This window comes from Pseudorca crassidens, chromosome 9, assembly GCF_039906515.1.
Source record: "Pseudorca crassidens isolate mPseCra1 chromosome 9, mPseCra1.hap1, whole genome shotgun sequence".
Lineage (NCBI taxonomy): Eukaryota > Metazoa > Chordata > Mammalia > Artiodactyla > Delphinidae > Pseudorca > Pseudorca crassidens.
The window spans coordinates 96655092-96671683 of NC_090304.1; the positions used below are offsets into that span (position 1 = coordinate 96655092).

Genomic DNA, 16592 nt, shown 5'->3' on the forward strand with positions numbered 1-16592 from the left:
GGAACTAGGAGACCTTCCTTCCAATCAGCCCCCTGGGAGGTGGGGCGGGGTCTCTGAGAGCTTGTGGGGGATGCAGTCGGCAGTATCCTCCCAAAAGATGAGAGGATAAAGCTCCCGTCTCTGCCCTGTCCCCAGGGATCTAACACGACAGGTGTGACATTGCTGGTTTTCTTCTCCAAACCGCCACAGGAGGGGACTTGGCAGGAAGGAGCAGGACGGTGGGGGGGCGGGGGGGGTGAGGAGGGGAATTGGAGGGGCCTGAGTAGGAGCTCTGGGGTAGGAGGGCAGGGGACTCCCTCTGCACCATCGGTCCCCAGCATCTCAGGCCGCATGTTGAAGGGCTCCCTGCTTGTGTCTGAGCGGCCAACCCCTCCCGATGCAGCTGTCCACGGTGGTGCCATTTGTGTGGAAGGCGGTTCAGTGGCAGCCCGGGAGCTGTGCTGAGGACTCAGGCAGGACCCTCACGTTTGCCCTTGGGGCTCCCGCGAGAGGGCGGGTTGGGGCTCCTTTGGCCTGGGCAGGGGGCTCCTCCGGGGTCCGAGTCAGTGTTCCAGAGCCATGGGAACGGGGCCCGGGGTGGAAGCTGCCTTCCTTGCATTAGGGTGCCGGCTCATCCCCGCGTACCCTGTCCTGCCCCCAGGTCCGTGGGGAAGGGCCCAGCTCCCGAGGGACACGAAGCAACCGGGGTTGTTTTAAAGACTTTATTTATAAAAAAGTACATTTTTTTTCCTCAGTACATTTTTCAACCCATCATTTTTTTTTTTATACAAGTAAAAGGGGGTGATGCAAACACCCCCTGGGTTAGAACCAGGAGAATCTGCTGGGCCGTCCCTGGGACCAAAGACGAAAACAGTGACTAAGAAATTGAAGCAAAGGTAGTGCATCACACTCCGGGGGGAGGGGAGGGGGCAGCTTCTCCTGGATTTTGTTTCCATTTATACAAAAAAAGAAAACCATTTTTTTTTTTGTTTGTTTGTTTCCGGCCAAGAATCCCATTCCTCACAGCAGGAGTCAGAAAAGCAGCAGCACGGGTGGGGCAGAGGCTCCTCTGGCCGTACAATCGGGCTGCAGCAGCGAGGTCCCAGAAGCCCTCACCGCCTGGGCCACGGCACAGGGGCCTGGGCACGTCTCCCCGTGGGCCTGGGGCCTGGTGGGGCCCACCTGAGGGTTCCTGGTGGCAGTCAGGCCTAGAAGGTCTCCGTCTGGCCCCTGGGAGGCCTGGCAGCCCTCCCCTCCTCTCACGTGAGCTGCCCACACCACCTGACACAATCCCCAATTCCTCTGCTTGGAGGACGGCAGAAAAATTATTGCACCAGTGACTCGGGCACGCGGGAGGGGGTTGGCATGGGGGCACGTGCCTGGGAAACAGGGCCCCCGTGAGTCTCTCTTATGGCCCGAGCGCTGGGAAATCAGTTTTTCCTGAAGGGCTTTCAGCAGGACCAGCCCAGCCCCCTGGCAGGTCTGTGGGGCTGGGGCACCTGTGCTTGGGTCTGTCGGGGGCTGTGCGCCCTCGTGCACGCACGGGCCAGGCCTGACGCAGCTGCACGTGCGCGCCTGTGTTCCCTGATTCCACGCTGCTGCTCTTCAGATGCTTCTGATCAAAGGGGACTCAGAGGGTTGTTACACATTAGAACAATATCAAAATCTTAAGGAAAGAGGGGTATTGGGGAGTGGGGGGCGGGCAAGGACGGGGAGGGCAACAAGAGGCAGGATGACAAGTGGGGAGGCCTTGGCACGATGCAGACCAAGTTTATTTCATTTCCAGCAAAGGCAGAAGCTCAGCTCACGTTGGGGGCACGGAGAAGCAAGACGTCCTCGTCTCTCTGCTGGGCCAGACCTTCCCTGTGCCAGTGGCTGTGGCTATGGGCCCAGCAGTAGTACCCACCGCCCCACAAACTTGGGGCACAGAAAACCCTGTCACCCCAGGCCCAAGTGCCGACCCCGGCCTCGTGCCGACTCTTGACCCCGGGTAGCAGCTGCCTTGCTGGGCGCGCTGCTGATGGGTCCCTGCCGAGGCAGGAGCCTTCTACGTGGCCCACACATCTGGTGTGGACCCCACAATTTGTGCTTTGCTGGAGGGGAGGGCTTGGAGGTGTCTTAAGGGGGACTCAGTGCTTTGGCTAGGCCCGGGGGCCTCCTAAGTCCATCATATAAGGAGGAAGAGGGGGTGGCAGTGCAGATAAAGGAGACACAGAGGAAGAGTCCTTTCAGTCTTGTGATTTCAAGGGGACAGAGAATGCCTCTATCAGGCAGGCCCCTGGGATTTCCTCCTGCCTGGGGGGCAAGGGGACCAAGCAGAGGGGCCAGGGTGGTGTGAGGTGGGATGGGGTAGTGATGTAACATGGAAAAGGTCCTCTGCCCTGGGGTGGGGGTGGGGACACTACTAATGCTGGGAGATGCAGCCCAGCTCCTCCACCCCCTCTGCCCTGTGGCTAGAAAGACCCCAGAAGTTTCTCCCAACTCCACCCCATCCAGTACTCCCAATGCCAAGAGAGGGGAGTACCGCCCCAGGGCTGGCATGGCTTCAGACTTCTGCTACGTGGCTACTGGGTGGTCTGGGCTGGGGCGAGGGCAGTGGGGGCTGGGGGGAGGAGCGTGACCCAGCTGGCGGGTCCAGGGTTGCCAGGGCAGAGATGGAGCTGGCTGGGGGTCCCATAGCAGCACCAGGGAGGGGAGGAGTAGGGCGGGAGGCTGGCGCCTCCCTTGGGAAGCCTATGGCAGGGTGGGTTGGTGCCCGTGGGGCACAGAGTGGTCTGCCTAACTCCCCCCGGCACTTGCCATCCCACAGAGCCCCTGCACCCTGGGCTGAGTTCACTGGAATCCTCATGGGCAGGCGTGAACCTGCCTCTCCCATCCCAGGGTCTTTCCCATCTAGAGTGCCGGGGGGATGGGGTAGGCAAATGGAGGAACTGAGGCACTTGGAGCTGGGGGAGCAAATGAGGGGCTGGGCGGGGCCTTCCTCCATGGTATCCTGGGGAAGACCATCGGTCTCCGGTGACTGACAGGGACCCAGAGCCCCATTCAGGAAGGGAATCTACAACTCAAAGGGAAAGCTTCTCCAGGGTTCCCCACCTCATCCAGATGGAGACCAGCGATGGCTGAAGCGGGAAGCGGGACGGGGAGGGTGGCGAGCAGGAGCTACAGACTCAGGATCCCTGGCTCCCCGCTCCGCTCGCACCTTCTGGCAGGCCCGGAGCAGCTGCATCGGCCTTTGTGGGCCAGGAGCTACCTGCGCTCTGCAGAGTCTTATCAGCCTGTGTTTGCAGAGCTCCTACTGTGCGGGCTTCCTTCTCCGGTGCCCTCTGCATTGATCCTCCTTCACCTGTAGCTCCTGGAGGTTATTCCCTTCTGGGATCCCAGCTCTGACTCCCCAAGAGAATCAAGAATTGCTAGCACTTGATTGACAGGGAGAAATTCAAGAAACTTCCACGCTATAAGGAGCAGTTCAGAGCCAGCCTGAGACGCTAGGGTGGAGGCACCGAAGGGCCTAGTGTCAGCTCTCACTGGAAGCTTCTGAAGGCTGCCCCCATCCTCAGCTGGAAGGAAGGGGGAGAGGTGGAGCAGAGAGGTGGGCCTTGGGCAGTGTCCAGCCTGGGTAAGGCATGTGACCCCAGGGGGAGCACAGGGGTAGACACGAGCGGCGTGTGTGTGTGTGTGTGTGTGTGTGTGTGTGTGTGTAAGTGTGCGTACGTGTTGGTAGAAGTGTATGGGAAGTGTGGGCCAGAGTCTACCTGGAGTCCTGCTATGTGGGCAGCAGACTGGGGTAAAGAGGAGGGACACACCAGAGCTGGGCAGCCTTAACTCCCTGGAGGCCAATGAGGAAAACAAATGTAAAACTAACCTTGCCAGGTAAACACACTGCCCAAGGCCTCAGGTGGGGACCTCAGCTTGATTCCCTTAACAACAAAGACAACCCTGGATGCTTCAGAAAAGCCACCCCCCTCCCCTCCCCCTTGGGCGCAACGGCTGCCTCGACCGGGGTCCGAACTCCAGCTCACGGTGGGATGGGGGAGGGGGTGCCGGGTTCCCTCTCCCAGGGAAAAAGGAGCAGCATCTGGGGTCGGCGGCAGGGGGCTTCTCCTCTTGGAGCCCCTTCAGCCCTCCACTCGCAGAGAGAGGACACAGACAAATTCCAGTGTTGGGGGCAGGGGAGGGCTGTCTCCCCAAACCCCGGAGGGGACATCTAGGTACACAAGACGGGACTAGGGCTCCCTGCGGAGGGAGGCAGGTGGGGTCAGGGGAGGAAAGGTACCAGCAACACCGAAGCCACAGTGAACACACACCAGGGGGGAGGGTAGGGGGGCAGGGAGGAAATCAAAACAAAGCCAGGTCGTGTGCCCTGGGCTCCCAGGTACCCCGAGCAGCTGGGTGAGTCTCTGCCGAGCTCCTGGGGCAGTGGACGGTGGGGGGCGGGCAGGGGGCGTGCGGGTGTGGGCTTGGGGCAGGGGCTCTGCAGACGGGGCTACACGTACCACTCCTTCTTGGAAATGAAAGACCCGTCGTTCTGAGAAACCATGTTTTCCGCCAAGTCCAGCTGCTCCGGGTCGTACTGGTAGCCCAGAGTCCGGTCCCCGTAGCAGCCGTCCTGACGGGCCTCCGCCTCGTCCACCGTGAAGTAGGGCCGCTTGGCGTCCTCGTCGTATTTGGGGTGAGGGCCGCCCGCCTTGCGCTCGCCCCCTCCGCCTTCCTCCTCCTCCTCTTCCTCCTCGTAGCTGCTGCCGCCCAGGGGCCCGGCTTTCTTCTCGTCGTCCGAGTCCTCAGGGTACTGCAGGTTCTGGGCCATGGGCGGGTGGTGCTGGGGGATGCCGGCCTTGCTGTAGCCATTGCCGTACACGTGCTTCTTGGTGCTGTAGTCGCCTTTGAAGGTGTGGCGGCGCCGGCGCAGGGCCACCACGATCCCGCCGACCACAATCAGCACCAGCATGATGCTCCCCACCACGCCCCCAATGATGGCCGTGGGCACCGGCCCGGCGCGACGCCCGTGTTCGGGAGGAGACGGGGTGTAGGGGAACTCTGGGTGAGGAAGAGAGACGGAGGGGGACATTGTCAGTGTCTGCTCCTGGGGAGTCAGCAGGGGTGGCAGGGGAGGGAAAGCCAAGAAGTGGGCCCAAGGCCAGCTCCAGTTCCAAAGGCCCCCCCCAGCACCCCACCCATCCAGGAGCCCAACACGCTGCAGCGTGGGTAGCTGGGGCCAGGGAGAGGCAGAGACAGCCTCGTAGCCCCAGAGCCCCCATGCTGACTTTCTCCTTGGATGTGGAGCCAGCCCACCCACGACCCAGGGTCCAGTAGACGCCAGTCACCGCCATGACACCCCGTGAAGTAAGTATGCTATTAATTTCCCTCCGGCACACGAAGAGACGGGGCTTAGAGAAGTCAAATAACTTGTCCGAGGCCATCAGCCAATGACGCGTCGTTGATTCTCTTGCACCGAAAGCCTGTGCAAACGTCACTGCGCCCCCGCACCACACCTTGGCTTCTGAGACTCGGAGCCTGGAGCAGACCGGGTGCCCCACGCCTGATTTCATCTGCTCCGAGGTGCTGGCCCCGTAGATGCCCCGTGAGTGCCAGACGCCCGGGCCGGGCCGTGGTTCTTGGCTGCAGTCTGGCCCTGCAGGGCAGGGTGGGGGCCAGGGTGTAGCCAAGCTGGGCTATGAGCACAAGACGCTCAGCACGGCTGTGCAGAAAGGGCGCATGAGAGTACGTCAGCAGCAAAGATGACAAGTACACACGAGCGAGCACGCGTGCCGGCATACACCCTTGTTGTCACGACCGGCCCACACGTGCTGATGTGATGAACGTGTGTGTACAAATATGTACACACTGAGGACAGAGCAGAAACAAAAAGGCAGAAAAGGTGAAAAGAGAAAGGAAGTGGGTGGGCAGGGAGAGAAGGCTGGGCCGGTGTCTGTCTGCCAGTGGGGTCGGGCCAGAGGCCAAAGGGGTCCCCAGGTGAGGCTGAGGGAGGCGGTTCCCAGCATCACCACAGGGTGGCACCGGAGACCACAGCTGGCCTTGGACAGGAGGAGCCGGTGGGCAGGTCCAGGGCAGGCCTGGAGGGCTGACCTCGGCTGCTCTCAGCCCTCCTCTCTTCAGGCCAAGGGAGGCGGTCAATCTGGGCATATGTTCTGGCCTTTGGGAATCTGTTTCTGCCAGCTCACCCCCCGATTCAGCATCACTCACTCCGTGGGAATCCTGTTCCTCCTATGAGACCAGTCCCTCCTCCCAGAGGTGGAGCCGGTCTGGTGTGTGAGCCTGTGGGGTGCTGTCTGCAGCGGGAGCAGGGCAAGGATTCTAGAAGAGAAGAGGAAGGGCATTCCACGAGTTCGGGCTGGAAGGGCTAATTAAACACGGGGGCCGGAGAAGGGGGGCGACTTGCCTGCGTCACACGGCTGAGCTGGGGCCACCCAGAGGCGCCTGCTCGGGCCTCTCCACGGGCGGGACTTGGCAGAGAGAAGCACGACCACTGAGGACTCAGCTTCCCACTGTCACCACTGTGTCCTCAGTGCAGGTCACCGAGGGGCCGCCCAATAAATATTTAGTGAATATTCGTCCTCACCGCCCACTTCCAGAACAGTCTCCCTGAACCTCAAGCGTCTTCTCCTGGTTCACCAGGTCCCATCTGTTTACCGCCCTGAAAAGGGCTGCACACTTGCTTCCCGCGAGGTGGGAGATGTTGCCACAAGAAATGCCCAAGAGGCAGCTGGCGGGAACGTAGCCACCTCTGTACGTTCAACCTGCCAGCTCCCTCTTCAGTTCTTACCCCGTACCTGTGTGCTCTCTCCTCTCGCCACCTGCCTCATCATCGCTCCATCCACCCACCCACCCATCCACTCAGCAAACATGTACCGAGCATCTATTTCGCTAGTCACAGGATACAAGGAACTCACAGCCCAGCTGAGGAACCAGATGACACTCTTAGGCAAAGCAGCATGTGGACATCAAGGGCGCTGGCCGATAAGGGCTTCAGGAGTGCAGTGCAGGAAAGTCCTGCGGCCTGGAGTTTGAAAAGGCTTCTTGGAGGAGAGAAGACTTAGGCCAAGCCTTGAAGGATGACTAGGACTTGGAGAGGCCAGCGGAATAAGAAAGGCATCAGGTGGAGGAACTTGCCCTTCCTCTCTGACATGTTTCCTTTGCCTTCCAATACATACAAGGAGTCCTTGACCTTCAGCTTTCTTTTTGGAGCCTTCTGTCTGCAGACTGCACTGCTGGGCCTTCTCTCTGCTCCAGCCGCCTGGCTGGGGGCTCCATCCTTGGACCTTACCCTCTGCTTTCTGTCCTAGGGACAGACCTGGCCTCAGTATCATGAGTTCCCTTGATCCTGCTGGCTCTCCAAACCATCTCGGGTAGCTAGCTCTCCCCCAACTCTGGGGCTTTATCTCCAAAGGCCTCTGGGACAGCAGTTCCCAAGCTGTGGCCATGGAACCTCAAGCCATTGGCTCAGAGGGCTGGCAAAAATACTGGGGTCAAACGCTTCGGGAAATGTCTGTGGAGACAGAGCATCGGAGCCCTTTCATCTTCTCATGCACACTGTGGACTGTAAGAGGAACACAAAGAGTTTCCCAGCCTACTGGAACACAAACCCCAGCCTCCTGACTCAAAGACCATTCACAGGAGAAGTATTTAGGGACACACTTTGAACACTCTTCTATCTAGCACAACCTCACTTGGAATTCTCTCCACCCACTCAAGGCCCATCCTTCCCAACATGGTTCACCGTCTTCCCTCCAAACCCACTCCATTCAGCACCACAGCTCCACCATCATTTGTCTGCTCTTCCAGTTTAGAATCTTATTGACCTTTGACTCTTCCTTCTCCATCTCCTGGGTCAAAATCTGCCCCCGAATCTTGTTGGCTCTTCCTGTTCAATAGCTTCTCACTTGACACCAGGTTTTACTTTTACAGCAGATCCGTGAATCTCCCACCTTCATTTCGTCTCTGCCCCGCCTTTAGTCACTCCATCCACAGTCACCAGGTTAATTTTCACTGTGTAGACACTACCATTCCCTTTCTCAAAAGACTAGCAATGACTTCCCCATGGCCTGTTGGACCACGTCAGTCTGGTCTTCAAAGCTTCCATCACGCAACTTGATCTTGGGTCTGGCCAACTCACCGTTCTTGCTGTCCAAGTAGATTCTTTTCCTTTAAATTTATTTATTTATTTTGGGCTGTGTTGGGTCTCCGTTTCTGTGTGAGGGCTTTCTCTAGTTGCGGCGAGCGGGGGCCACTCTTCACCGCGGTGCGCGGGCCTCTCACTGTCGCGGCCTCTCTTGTTGCGGAGCACAGGCTCCAGATGCGCAGGCTCAGTAGTTGTGGCTCACGGGCCTAGTTGTTCCGCGGCATGTGGGATCTTCCCAGACCAGGGCTCGAACCCGTGTCCCCGGCATCGGCAGGCGGACACTCAACCACTGCGCCACCAGGGAAGCCCCCAAGTCGATTCTTTACTGAAGACCTTTGCTCATGCTGTTTCCCCGGCCAGGAATGCCCTTCCTCATCTCCTTCTGCCTATTTCAGTGCTTCGGTCCCCTTCTCTGTGCAGCCTTCTCTTCTCCAGCTCACACTTCTCTTTCTCTTTAGAATGTTTACGTACCAGTGGTCTGCAGCTTTCCTTCTGGTATAAACAATAGCTTACTCCATTTCGTTAATCATATACTGACATATTACAGTAAGGCCTGATAGAACAACCCACAGTAAATGCAAATTAGGATCTACCATGATTGGCTCTGGTCCTTCTGCCCGTTTTCAAGCGGCTAAAGTTCTTTTCTTCTGCAGGAACAGGGAGAGGGGTTGAGGAAGCGGCAGTGTCATGATAATTTGGGACCGACTCAATTCGGTGTGTTCCCATTGTGTACAATATTAGTTCAACTATATTTACTTTTATGCCTTCAGTAGCAACAGAGACCCAAGGAGAAGTAAATCCCTCCTACATTTCACTTGACTAGACTGAATTTTTTGGGCCCCACTAATCACAGTATGGTAGAGTTTACTGTATTGCCTGTTTCACGAGAGTGGCTGCTGTCCCAACTAGTCTGTAAATTCGAATTCAAAGTAAATCTCGAACCTGACCTCTTCTCACCATCTCCATCACTACTGCTCTGATCCCAGCCACTATCATCTCTCACCTGGATGGTTGCAGTAGCTGCCTAACTGGCTTCCCCAATTCCACTCCTTCCCTGTACAGGCTCTTCTCAGCACGGCAGCCACAAAGATCCTGTTAAACCTGAGCTGAAAATGCTCGACATGATCTGTGCCTCTACCTTCATCTCGTGCTTTCCTCCCAGCTCGCTCCACTCCCAGCTTCCTCAGGGCCTTTGCACTGGCGGCTCTGCACCCTGGAAAGCTCCTCCCCATGGTGTCCCATGCTCACTGCCTCAACGCCTTCGGGGCTTGGCTCCAACTTCTCACGGGGGTCACCTTCTCGCCAAGGCCTCCCCTGACTACCTTATCGAAAATCACAGCTCACCAACTCCCGCCCCCAGCACTGTGAACCCCTCACCCTGTTTTTCTTTTTTCCTGATCACCTTCAAAATGACCACATAACTTTTCAAACGTATTTTATCTGCTCTTTGTTGTCTGTCCTCCTGTGCTAAAGCGTAACCTCCACGGGGACAGGGACTTTGGCTCATTGATGTAGCCCCCGCCCCCTGGACGGCCTGGCACGTGGCCGGAGTTCAAGAACATTTGGTGAATGAATTCTACAAAGGCAAGGCCATGTCTCAGAGGGGAGCCTCTGGGTCTCTTTCCTCTCTAGGGCCTTCTGTTTACCTTTTCCCCACCTGAGTCCTAAGTATGTTTACTCTTCCCTGGAGATTTTTGGGACCAAAGGGAACCCTGGTTATTTTGCCTACTTTAGGGCCAGCCTGCCTAGAGGCAGAAGACCGGTTAAGGTGACCTTCCAGCAACGCAGACTTGTGTGGAGATGCCAAGTGAGGGTGCAGAAGGAGTGCACGTGGGGACCTAACTCATTTGTAAGCAGAGGTGGCTGTCTGGTGTGGAACGGAGCGCCCTCCCCTTCCACCCCTCCAGCTGTCACATTCAGCCAGCAGCTCCCGTCTTTGTGCCAGTCGCAGAGCCTCAAAGCCGCAGCTGGTGGGAGAGAAGAGCTGGGCCGTGGGGTCATCTGCGCTTCCTGGTGGGGGACCAGCCGGCTCCCCTCACTTCCTCTTACGAAGGGGGAAGCCCAGCCCCATTGCTGAAGGCTTGCAGCCTCCCCTGGGGGATGGCAGGCTGGCTGGGACCCTGGGGCCGTGGAGGCTCCGCATTCCTTTGGGGCCGGGGGGTCTCCTGACTGAGGTGGGCGGGCTAGTACGGGGGCTTTGGATGGATCGGAGGTGGAGCGAGGGTTAGGGTTTAGGCTGGTTCCAGGATCCAGAGGAGGTTTGGGGTCAAAGAGAATGTTCGGGCTTCTCAAACCAACGCCTGCTGCTTCCGCAGGCAGGCAGGCAGGCAGTGCTCTGGCACCAGAAGCCTAGGCCGGGAAGCTGTGAGAACTACACCTCCCAGTGTGCAGTGCTGCGGGCCCAGGGACGGGGGAAGGCCTGAGGTCAAGCTCTGGGAAGCCCTTCTCCTGCTCCTGCAGCTGCAGCAGCCGTGCACTGCGCAGACCAGTGGGCAGGGCCTCATCGCGGTGGAGGGGAACTGAATCCTCCCAGGGGTGTGGACGCAGCTGCCTCCCCACAGGCTCCTCAGTGCTGCCACGGGCGGCCCGGAGGCGGCCACATTTGCCCACAGCACAGCTGCGGGCCCCTTCTGCACACTCAGCACGCAGACATCGCTCGCCTGCTCGCCTGTGCACGTTGACACGCTCAGAGGCACACGCCCACACGCACGCCCGGGCACGCACGCTCGCAGGCTCACACAGCCCTCCCTTCTAGATGGACCTCCAAGCCCCACCAGCCCTTGGTCTGAAGGACTCCCGGCCTAAAGCGCAGACCCTGTTGCCTTCACCCCCGGTGGCTGAGCCGGCTCAGCGCTGGAAATGGAAACTGGGGACACCCTGCATCCCGGTGGCCTTCCTGCCTGGCTCCTGGGAGTGCCCTGGACACTCTTCTCTGGACAAACCCAGTCCCAGGGGCAGATGCTGCCTTCTTTGGCCTCTTTCGTCTGGTCAAGGCCATACCCTCACAGCCCTCCCCGTCCTCAGCGTTGCCCCCAGAGGGAGGACGGAGGGGAGCTCACAGGTTTGTTTTGTGACTAGGGGCCAACCCCATGAAACCGCCCCTGGGAAATGGGCTTCTCTGCGGGCCCGGGCCCCGTGAAGTGTATCCGCAAATTCCGGTGGGTTTGTCTCTTCTGCTGTCAGTTGCACGGCCACAGCCTGGACCTGTCGTTTCCCTCTAGAAGAACACTCCTCGTACATACAGCCCCTTACTGGTCCCCCAGGTGCTATCCACACAGCCTCCCAGGTGCTCAGTCTCGACCACCCTCCTTGCCACGCTGCTGCTTTCGGAGGGCGCCCGTGGCCAACAGAGAGGAAGCTCTGCTCCCTCTGTCCCCGCCCCCTCGGCCCCAGCCACTCTCCTCCCACACACTTCCTCCATCGCTGCGGCTCACCCACCACTCATCCTTCGAGGAACAACTCAAAGGCCACCTCCTCCGGGATCTGCGATCCCAAGAAGCCTGTGACAAAGTGTGTCTGTGCAGGTGTGCCCTGCACACACGTGTGTCTGGCACACACCCTGCTGCACGCCTTCCTCTGCTCTGCTCTTCATTTCCCTCACCAGATGCGCCCAGGGCAAAGCTATTACCTGTACGATGCCCAGAATGAAAAATTTTATTTCCACTTATCCATCTCGTTCATGCATTCCCTCCAGACCAGCGGGGCTTGGAGCACAGGGCACGGCTGTGCCCCCCGGAGACCAGCCAATGTGGGAGGAAGGCTGGTGGGGTCGGCGGCTGCCCGTGAGTACGAGAGTGAACAGAGCGAACAGCTCTGAAAAGGTTCAGGCCGCCCGGCTGAGTCTTCCTGAGGGGGCTGAGAGACCTTCCCTCGGGATGGCCAGTGAAACAGCTCCTGGGCCCATCGATGATTCAGGGAGCATCACACTTCCCTGGCTCCTGCCTAACTGGGCTGTCAACGACAGAGTCCCCTTACGCAAGGCCCTTCTCACCACCCATGTGTGTGGCTTTGGTGACCACCCCCATCCCGCTCTGTATCTGGGGAGCACGCGAGGACATGCTGCATGCCTCTTCCAGCTGGAGCCCTGCACGGCCCCGGCCCACCTTCCCTGCAAGGCCACCTAGGCCTGACCACAGATCCCACTGAGGGCACCACTGGAGCAAACATGCCCAAGGAGATGGCTCACCTCCACGCTGGTTTCCCTACCTTCCTTTCGTCTCTTTTCCCAGCCTGGGCCTGGGAAGTTGCTCCCTTTCCTTCCTCCCTGCTCCTGGACCTGCTGTGGCTGCCTGCTGAGCAGTCCTGCGCTCACGGTGGTCCTGCGTTCTCCTGGGCTTTGGGAGAAGGGAGGCCCTGACTTTCCTGTCCCGGCCCTGCCTCTGGGGTAGGGCAGTACCACTTAGCCCCGTAAGCTTCGTGGGCCTCTGGCCGGTCCGCTTATGCTGGGCAGTGGGATCAATGGGAGGTCATTGCTCCAGCATTTCTTGGCCTCCGCCCCTGATTTCCCAATCAGCAGTTTCCCCAGAGAGCCTGAGTGGTGGAGGGGGATGCGGTGGTGGCGTTGGTGCTCCACTGCTGGGTGAAGGTATTCCCATGCAGGAAGTCCATGCTGTGTGCTAGGCCGTGGTATACGGACTTGGTGTGATCAAAAGAAGCCTGAGATAAGTATGATGATCTCTGTATTACAGACTAGGAAGCTGAGGCTCAGAGGGGTGAAGGCCACACAGCCAGGAAGAGCCAGTATGTGAACACATTCAGGCCAAGTCTGTGCTGTCCGTCACATGACCCCCATCCCCCCAGGTGGTCACGCTCCCTTATGACACTGTTCACCCTCATGTACCACATGGCCAGAGCTCAGGCGCCTAGGAGGCTCTTACGGAGCTTTGCTCAGACTTTCTCCAGGGGGCGAGAAGTATGTGACACTGGCCTTACCATCCTTGCCAACTTACGGGAACGCCCAGACCCTAGAGTGGGGGAGGGGCTGTCTCAGCTTTCCCCAGGCTCCACCTCTGACATTTCTTTTTTTTAGGGGGGGGGGCGTTAAGTAGAAAAGAATAGCTCTATCGCTTTGCCAGGCAAAGGGGGACACAGCAGGCTCACGCCTTGAAAACTGTGTGTCCCCTCTGACATTTCTACCACCTTAGCCAGTCCGAGAGCCCAGAGCAGGGAGTTGAAGAAAAGAGCAAGTGACAAGTGACTCCATCTCCCTCCAACCCTGGTGACAGAGGTGACAGAACAGCCCCGAAGACAGGTGGGTGCAGCCCTCGGACAGCTTCGGGCTGTTTTATCAGCAGCTGTGCCTTGAATGTACCCACAGGTGAGGGCTCGCACTTCTGAGAAACAGGCTCAGAGCTAGTGAATCCTCAGGACTTGCCCAAGCTCTGTGCCTGGAGCCAGGAACCGCCGCCCAACATCCAGTATCCCTGAACCTAGCTCACCATCTCTCTGAGGTCACTTCCTGTCCAGCTCAGTAGCAGCATGATGTCACTTCCTGTCCTAGGAGAGTCTTTCTGTCACTTTCTCACCCTGGAACTAGCTCAGATACAGGGTTAAAGACACCCTGGTTGCGAAGTCGTGATGGTACTTTACCCCTCTGTTGGCTTGTTTTGATCTTTCCATTAATAATGATAATGACAGAGACAAGATAATAACACAAGCCATTTATTGACACACTGGTCTGTGCTAGGTGCTTGGCCTACGTTATATAAATTCTGACGACAAGCCTTCAAGGCATGTCATACTGTGCCCGTTTTACAGATGACGGCTTGTCCAGCTGTCTGACACGGAAGCCCATGCTCCTTTCATGTTCCATGTGATGTCTCCCCCAGAACATCCCAGCCCCTGTGTTCCCTTTGCTCTAAGAGGTCAGGAGGCTGTCTCCCTCCCATCTGCCCTGAGAGAGAAAAATGCAGGGAAAATAGCAATTCAGTTGCAGGGCACACACACCACCGTGGCTTTGGGCTCTAGCCTGGCTTTCCCTCTGTATCTTTGCTTGAGGTAAGCCTCGCCCTCCAGCCCACGCAGGTTTCCTGAACTGCAGGAGCAAAGCTCGGAGGAGATGAGCTCCTCCCACAAGCCCACCCCACCAAGGCAGCATCACAGGTGTGCAGACCCATGGGCAGGCTCTAACCACGCCCACCCCCAAAACAGCATTGCTGTAAACAGCACTTCCTTCCTCCCTCCTGGAGCCTCCCTCCTGCCCCTCTCTGACTGGCGGGGGCGGGGGGGTCACCCTATCTCACACACAACCTTCAGAGAGGAAAGAGAAAAGCAAAGCAAGACCAGTGGCTAGAGCTCAAGGGAGAACCAGAGAAGCAGGGAGAGGAGATGCAAATTTCCTACAGTGACACAGCCCATAGGTGGTAGATGCTGGCAGTGGAGGAGGCGGTGGGCGCAGAGAGGCGGGGAGTGGCAGGGAAGGGGGCAGCTTCCTACCTGTGATATTGACCTCCACCTGGCCCGAGCGGGTGCCGATGGGGTTGGTGGCCTCACAGACGTAGGTTCCTGCCAGGCTGTAGCTGATAGGCCCCCTGAAGAAGAGAGTTCTGTTCTGGGCCTCCACGCCCTTGGGGAGGGAGCCGTTCAGCCTGCAGGGGTTGGGAGACAAGGCAGAGGGTTATGACTCTCCAGCCCCGAGAAGCTGCCCCTGTGTCAGCCCCCGACTTCAACACAGTCAGCCCTGTGGCTGAGTTAATAGGCAGCATCTGTCTCGGAAGGGGCAAAGACAATCAAAAACAACAGTCATTCAGTGTTTCACATTTGCTCATCGCAGCACTGACAGGCAGACAGGACAGGCAGATACTGGTTCCACTTAACAAAAGAGAAACAAGGTTCAAGGCCAAGGAAACATAGCTAGAAAGTGACAATTGGAGCTCTAGCCAGAGCTCTGGACTCTTGGCACAGTGCTCTTTCCACCACACTGGTTCCTTGGTTTCCTGGGTAGCTGGTTAATAGTCTGGGGTCCTACCCCCGAATCTACTAAAGCTGCACCACTGGGGTCACGGCCTAGAATTTTAACAAGTTACTCAGGTAACGAGATGTGACCCACGTTTAGGAATTATGTTCCATTTCACCAGCTCATTTTCTTGCTGGGCATGTCACAGGTCTTTTTCACAGGGGGAGAGTCCTAGAAGGTTCCTGAACACAGGAGACCTTTTCCTTCCTCCCGATCCTTCATGCCACGAAACTATTATTCTGTTGGACCCGGAGCTGAACTTGGCAAGCAGGGCCCTGCCCACTCGCACCTCCGGAACTACTTCTGGTTCCAGGAAGTGGATGGTAGCAAACAGTTAAGGTATGTCAGTGCCTTCTACTCCCCAGAAAAAGAACGTAGACACGATCTGGGCAGCCATATTCTGGCCACCCATGTCAACCTGCTTCCTAGCTTCCCCACGCCCCTGTCTTTCTGCTTTCTGTGTGTCCCATCCAGCTCTTCTCTGGGAGGAACCTTGGCTCAGGCCATCAGAGCTGGCTCTGGGGGGAGTGTGACTAGACCCTTTGAGGTCCAGGCCCAAAGACCACGAAGCCAAGAATGGGAGGATGGGCCTTGGGACGAGCACTCTATGAACACAGGCATTCTGGGCTGACTGCTGCCTCTTCCCTGAGAATCTGGGGGTGTTGGAGAGAAGGAAAAGGAACAAAGAAAGATCTGGGATCCTCCAGAAAGCCAGCTTCCCTGGGGACATCTCGATAAAAATAAATAGTGGGGGCTGGGGTGGGAGTGACTCAAACTGAATCACCACAGCATTCTTTATTAGGGAGCAGAAGGAAGGCAGATCACAAGGGAAGCCCCCCTGGCAGAATGGTTTGTCCCACGGACCCTGATGCTGTCCAACAAGGGGGTGTATGTGTGCGTGTGTGTGCGTGTCTCTCGTGGCCCCTCTCCCCTTCTCACCGAGCACCTGAGCCTAGACCTTCATTTCCTCTCTGCCCAAGGTTTCTGGAGGTGGGGTGGGTGGGCCTCCCCGTGACCAGCAAGGTTCCTGGCAAAGCGACCAGCCAGCCCCGCAGCACTTACGTGGTCCAGTGGTACTCGGTGGCTGGGGGGTTGGCATCAGCTTTGCACTTGAGCTTCACATCCATCCGCTGCAGGTACCAGTTCCCATCAAACCCCTCGATGGTCACCTCGGGCTCGTCTGTGGGACAAGAGGTGATGTTTGAAAAGGGTGAGGTCAGGAGAGCAGAACTTGGGTGAGGGAGGCTCTGATGGGGAGGGGATGGAAGGGGAAGTGACATGGAAACAGCAGGAAGAGGGGGTAGAATGACAGGGAGGGTGGAGGTCACGGACCCTCGGAGCAGAAATAGCAGGGGAATGAGGAAGGGGGAAAGAGAGGGTGGGCAAAGGGGGAAGAGGAGGGGAGGACGAAGAACCCCCAGTAAGAGAGAGGGAGGAGGAAGGAAAAGAGGAAGGATAAGGGGGTGAGGGAAGGAGGGGTGGGGAGAGTGATGAGAGGTGAGAAGCGAAGGAGGGAGGGCT

The 16592-nt window shown here is 58.0% G+C and overlaps 1 protein-coding gene across 7 annotated transcripts in view; it reads right to left on the reverse strand.

Moving 5' to 3' along the window:
* Nucleotides 1–687: 687 nt before the first annotated feature.
* Nucleotides 688–16592, reverse strand: part of NECTIN1 (nectin cell adhesion molecule 1) — a 68301-nt gene continuing 52396 nt past the window's right edge. For 3 of the 7 annotated variants that reach the window (XM_067751320.1, XM_067751318.1, XM_067751321.1), the window contains 4 exons: nucleotides 16134–16251; nucleotides 14552–14703; nucleotides 6181–6291; nucleotides 688–5013 (listed from right to left, as the gene is read on the reverse strand). In XM_067751320.1, coding sequence (XP_067607421.1) covers nucleotides 4463–5013; nucleotides 6181–6291; nucleotides 14552–14703; nucleotides 16134–16251 — 932 coding nt within the window. In that variant the 3' untranslated portion in view covers nucleotides 688–4462. Of the gene's footprint in view, nucleotides 5014–6180; nucleotides 6292–12322; nucleotides 12446–13761; nucleotides 14010–14536; nucleotides 14704–16133; nucleotides 16252–16592 lie in introns of those variants that run through there. The other 4 variants (XM_067751324.1, XM_067751319.1, XM_067751322.1 and 1 more) reach the window with 4 other exon arrangements.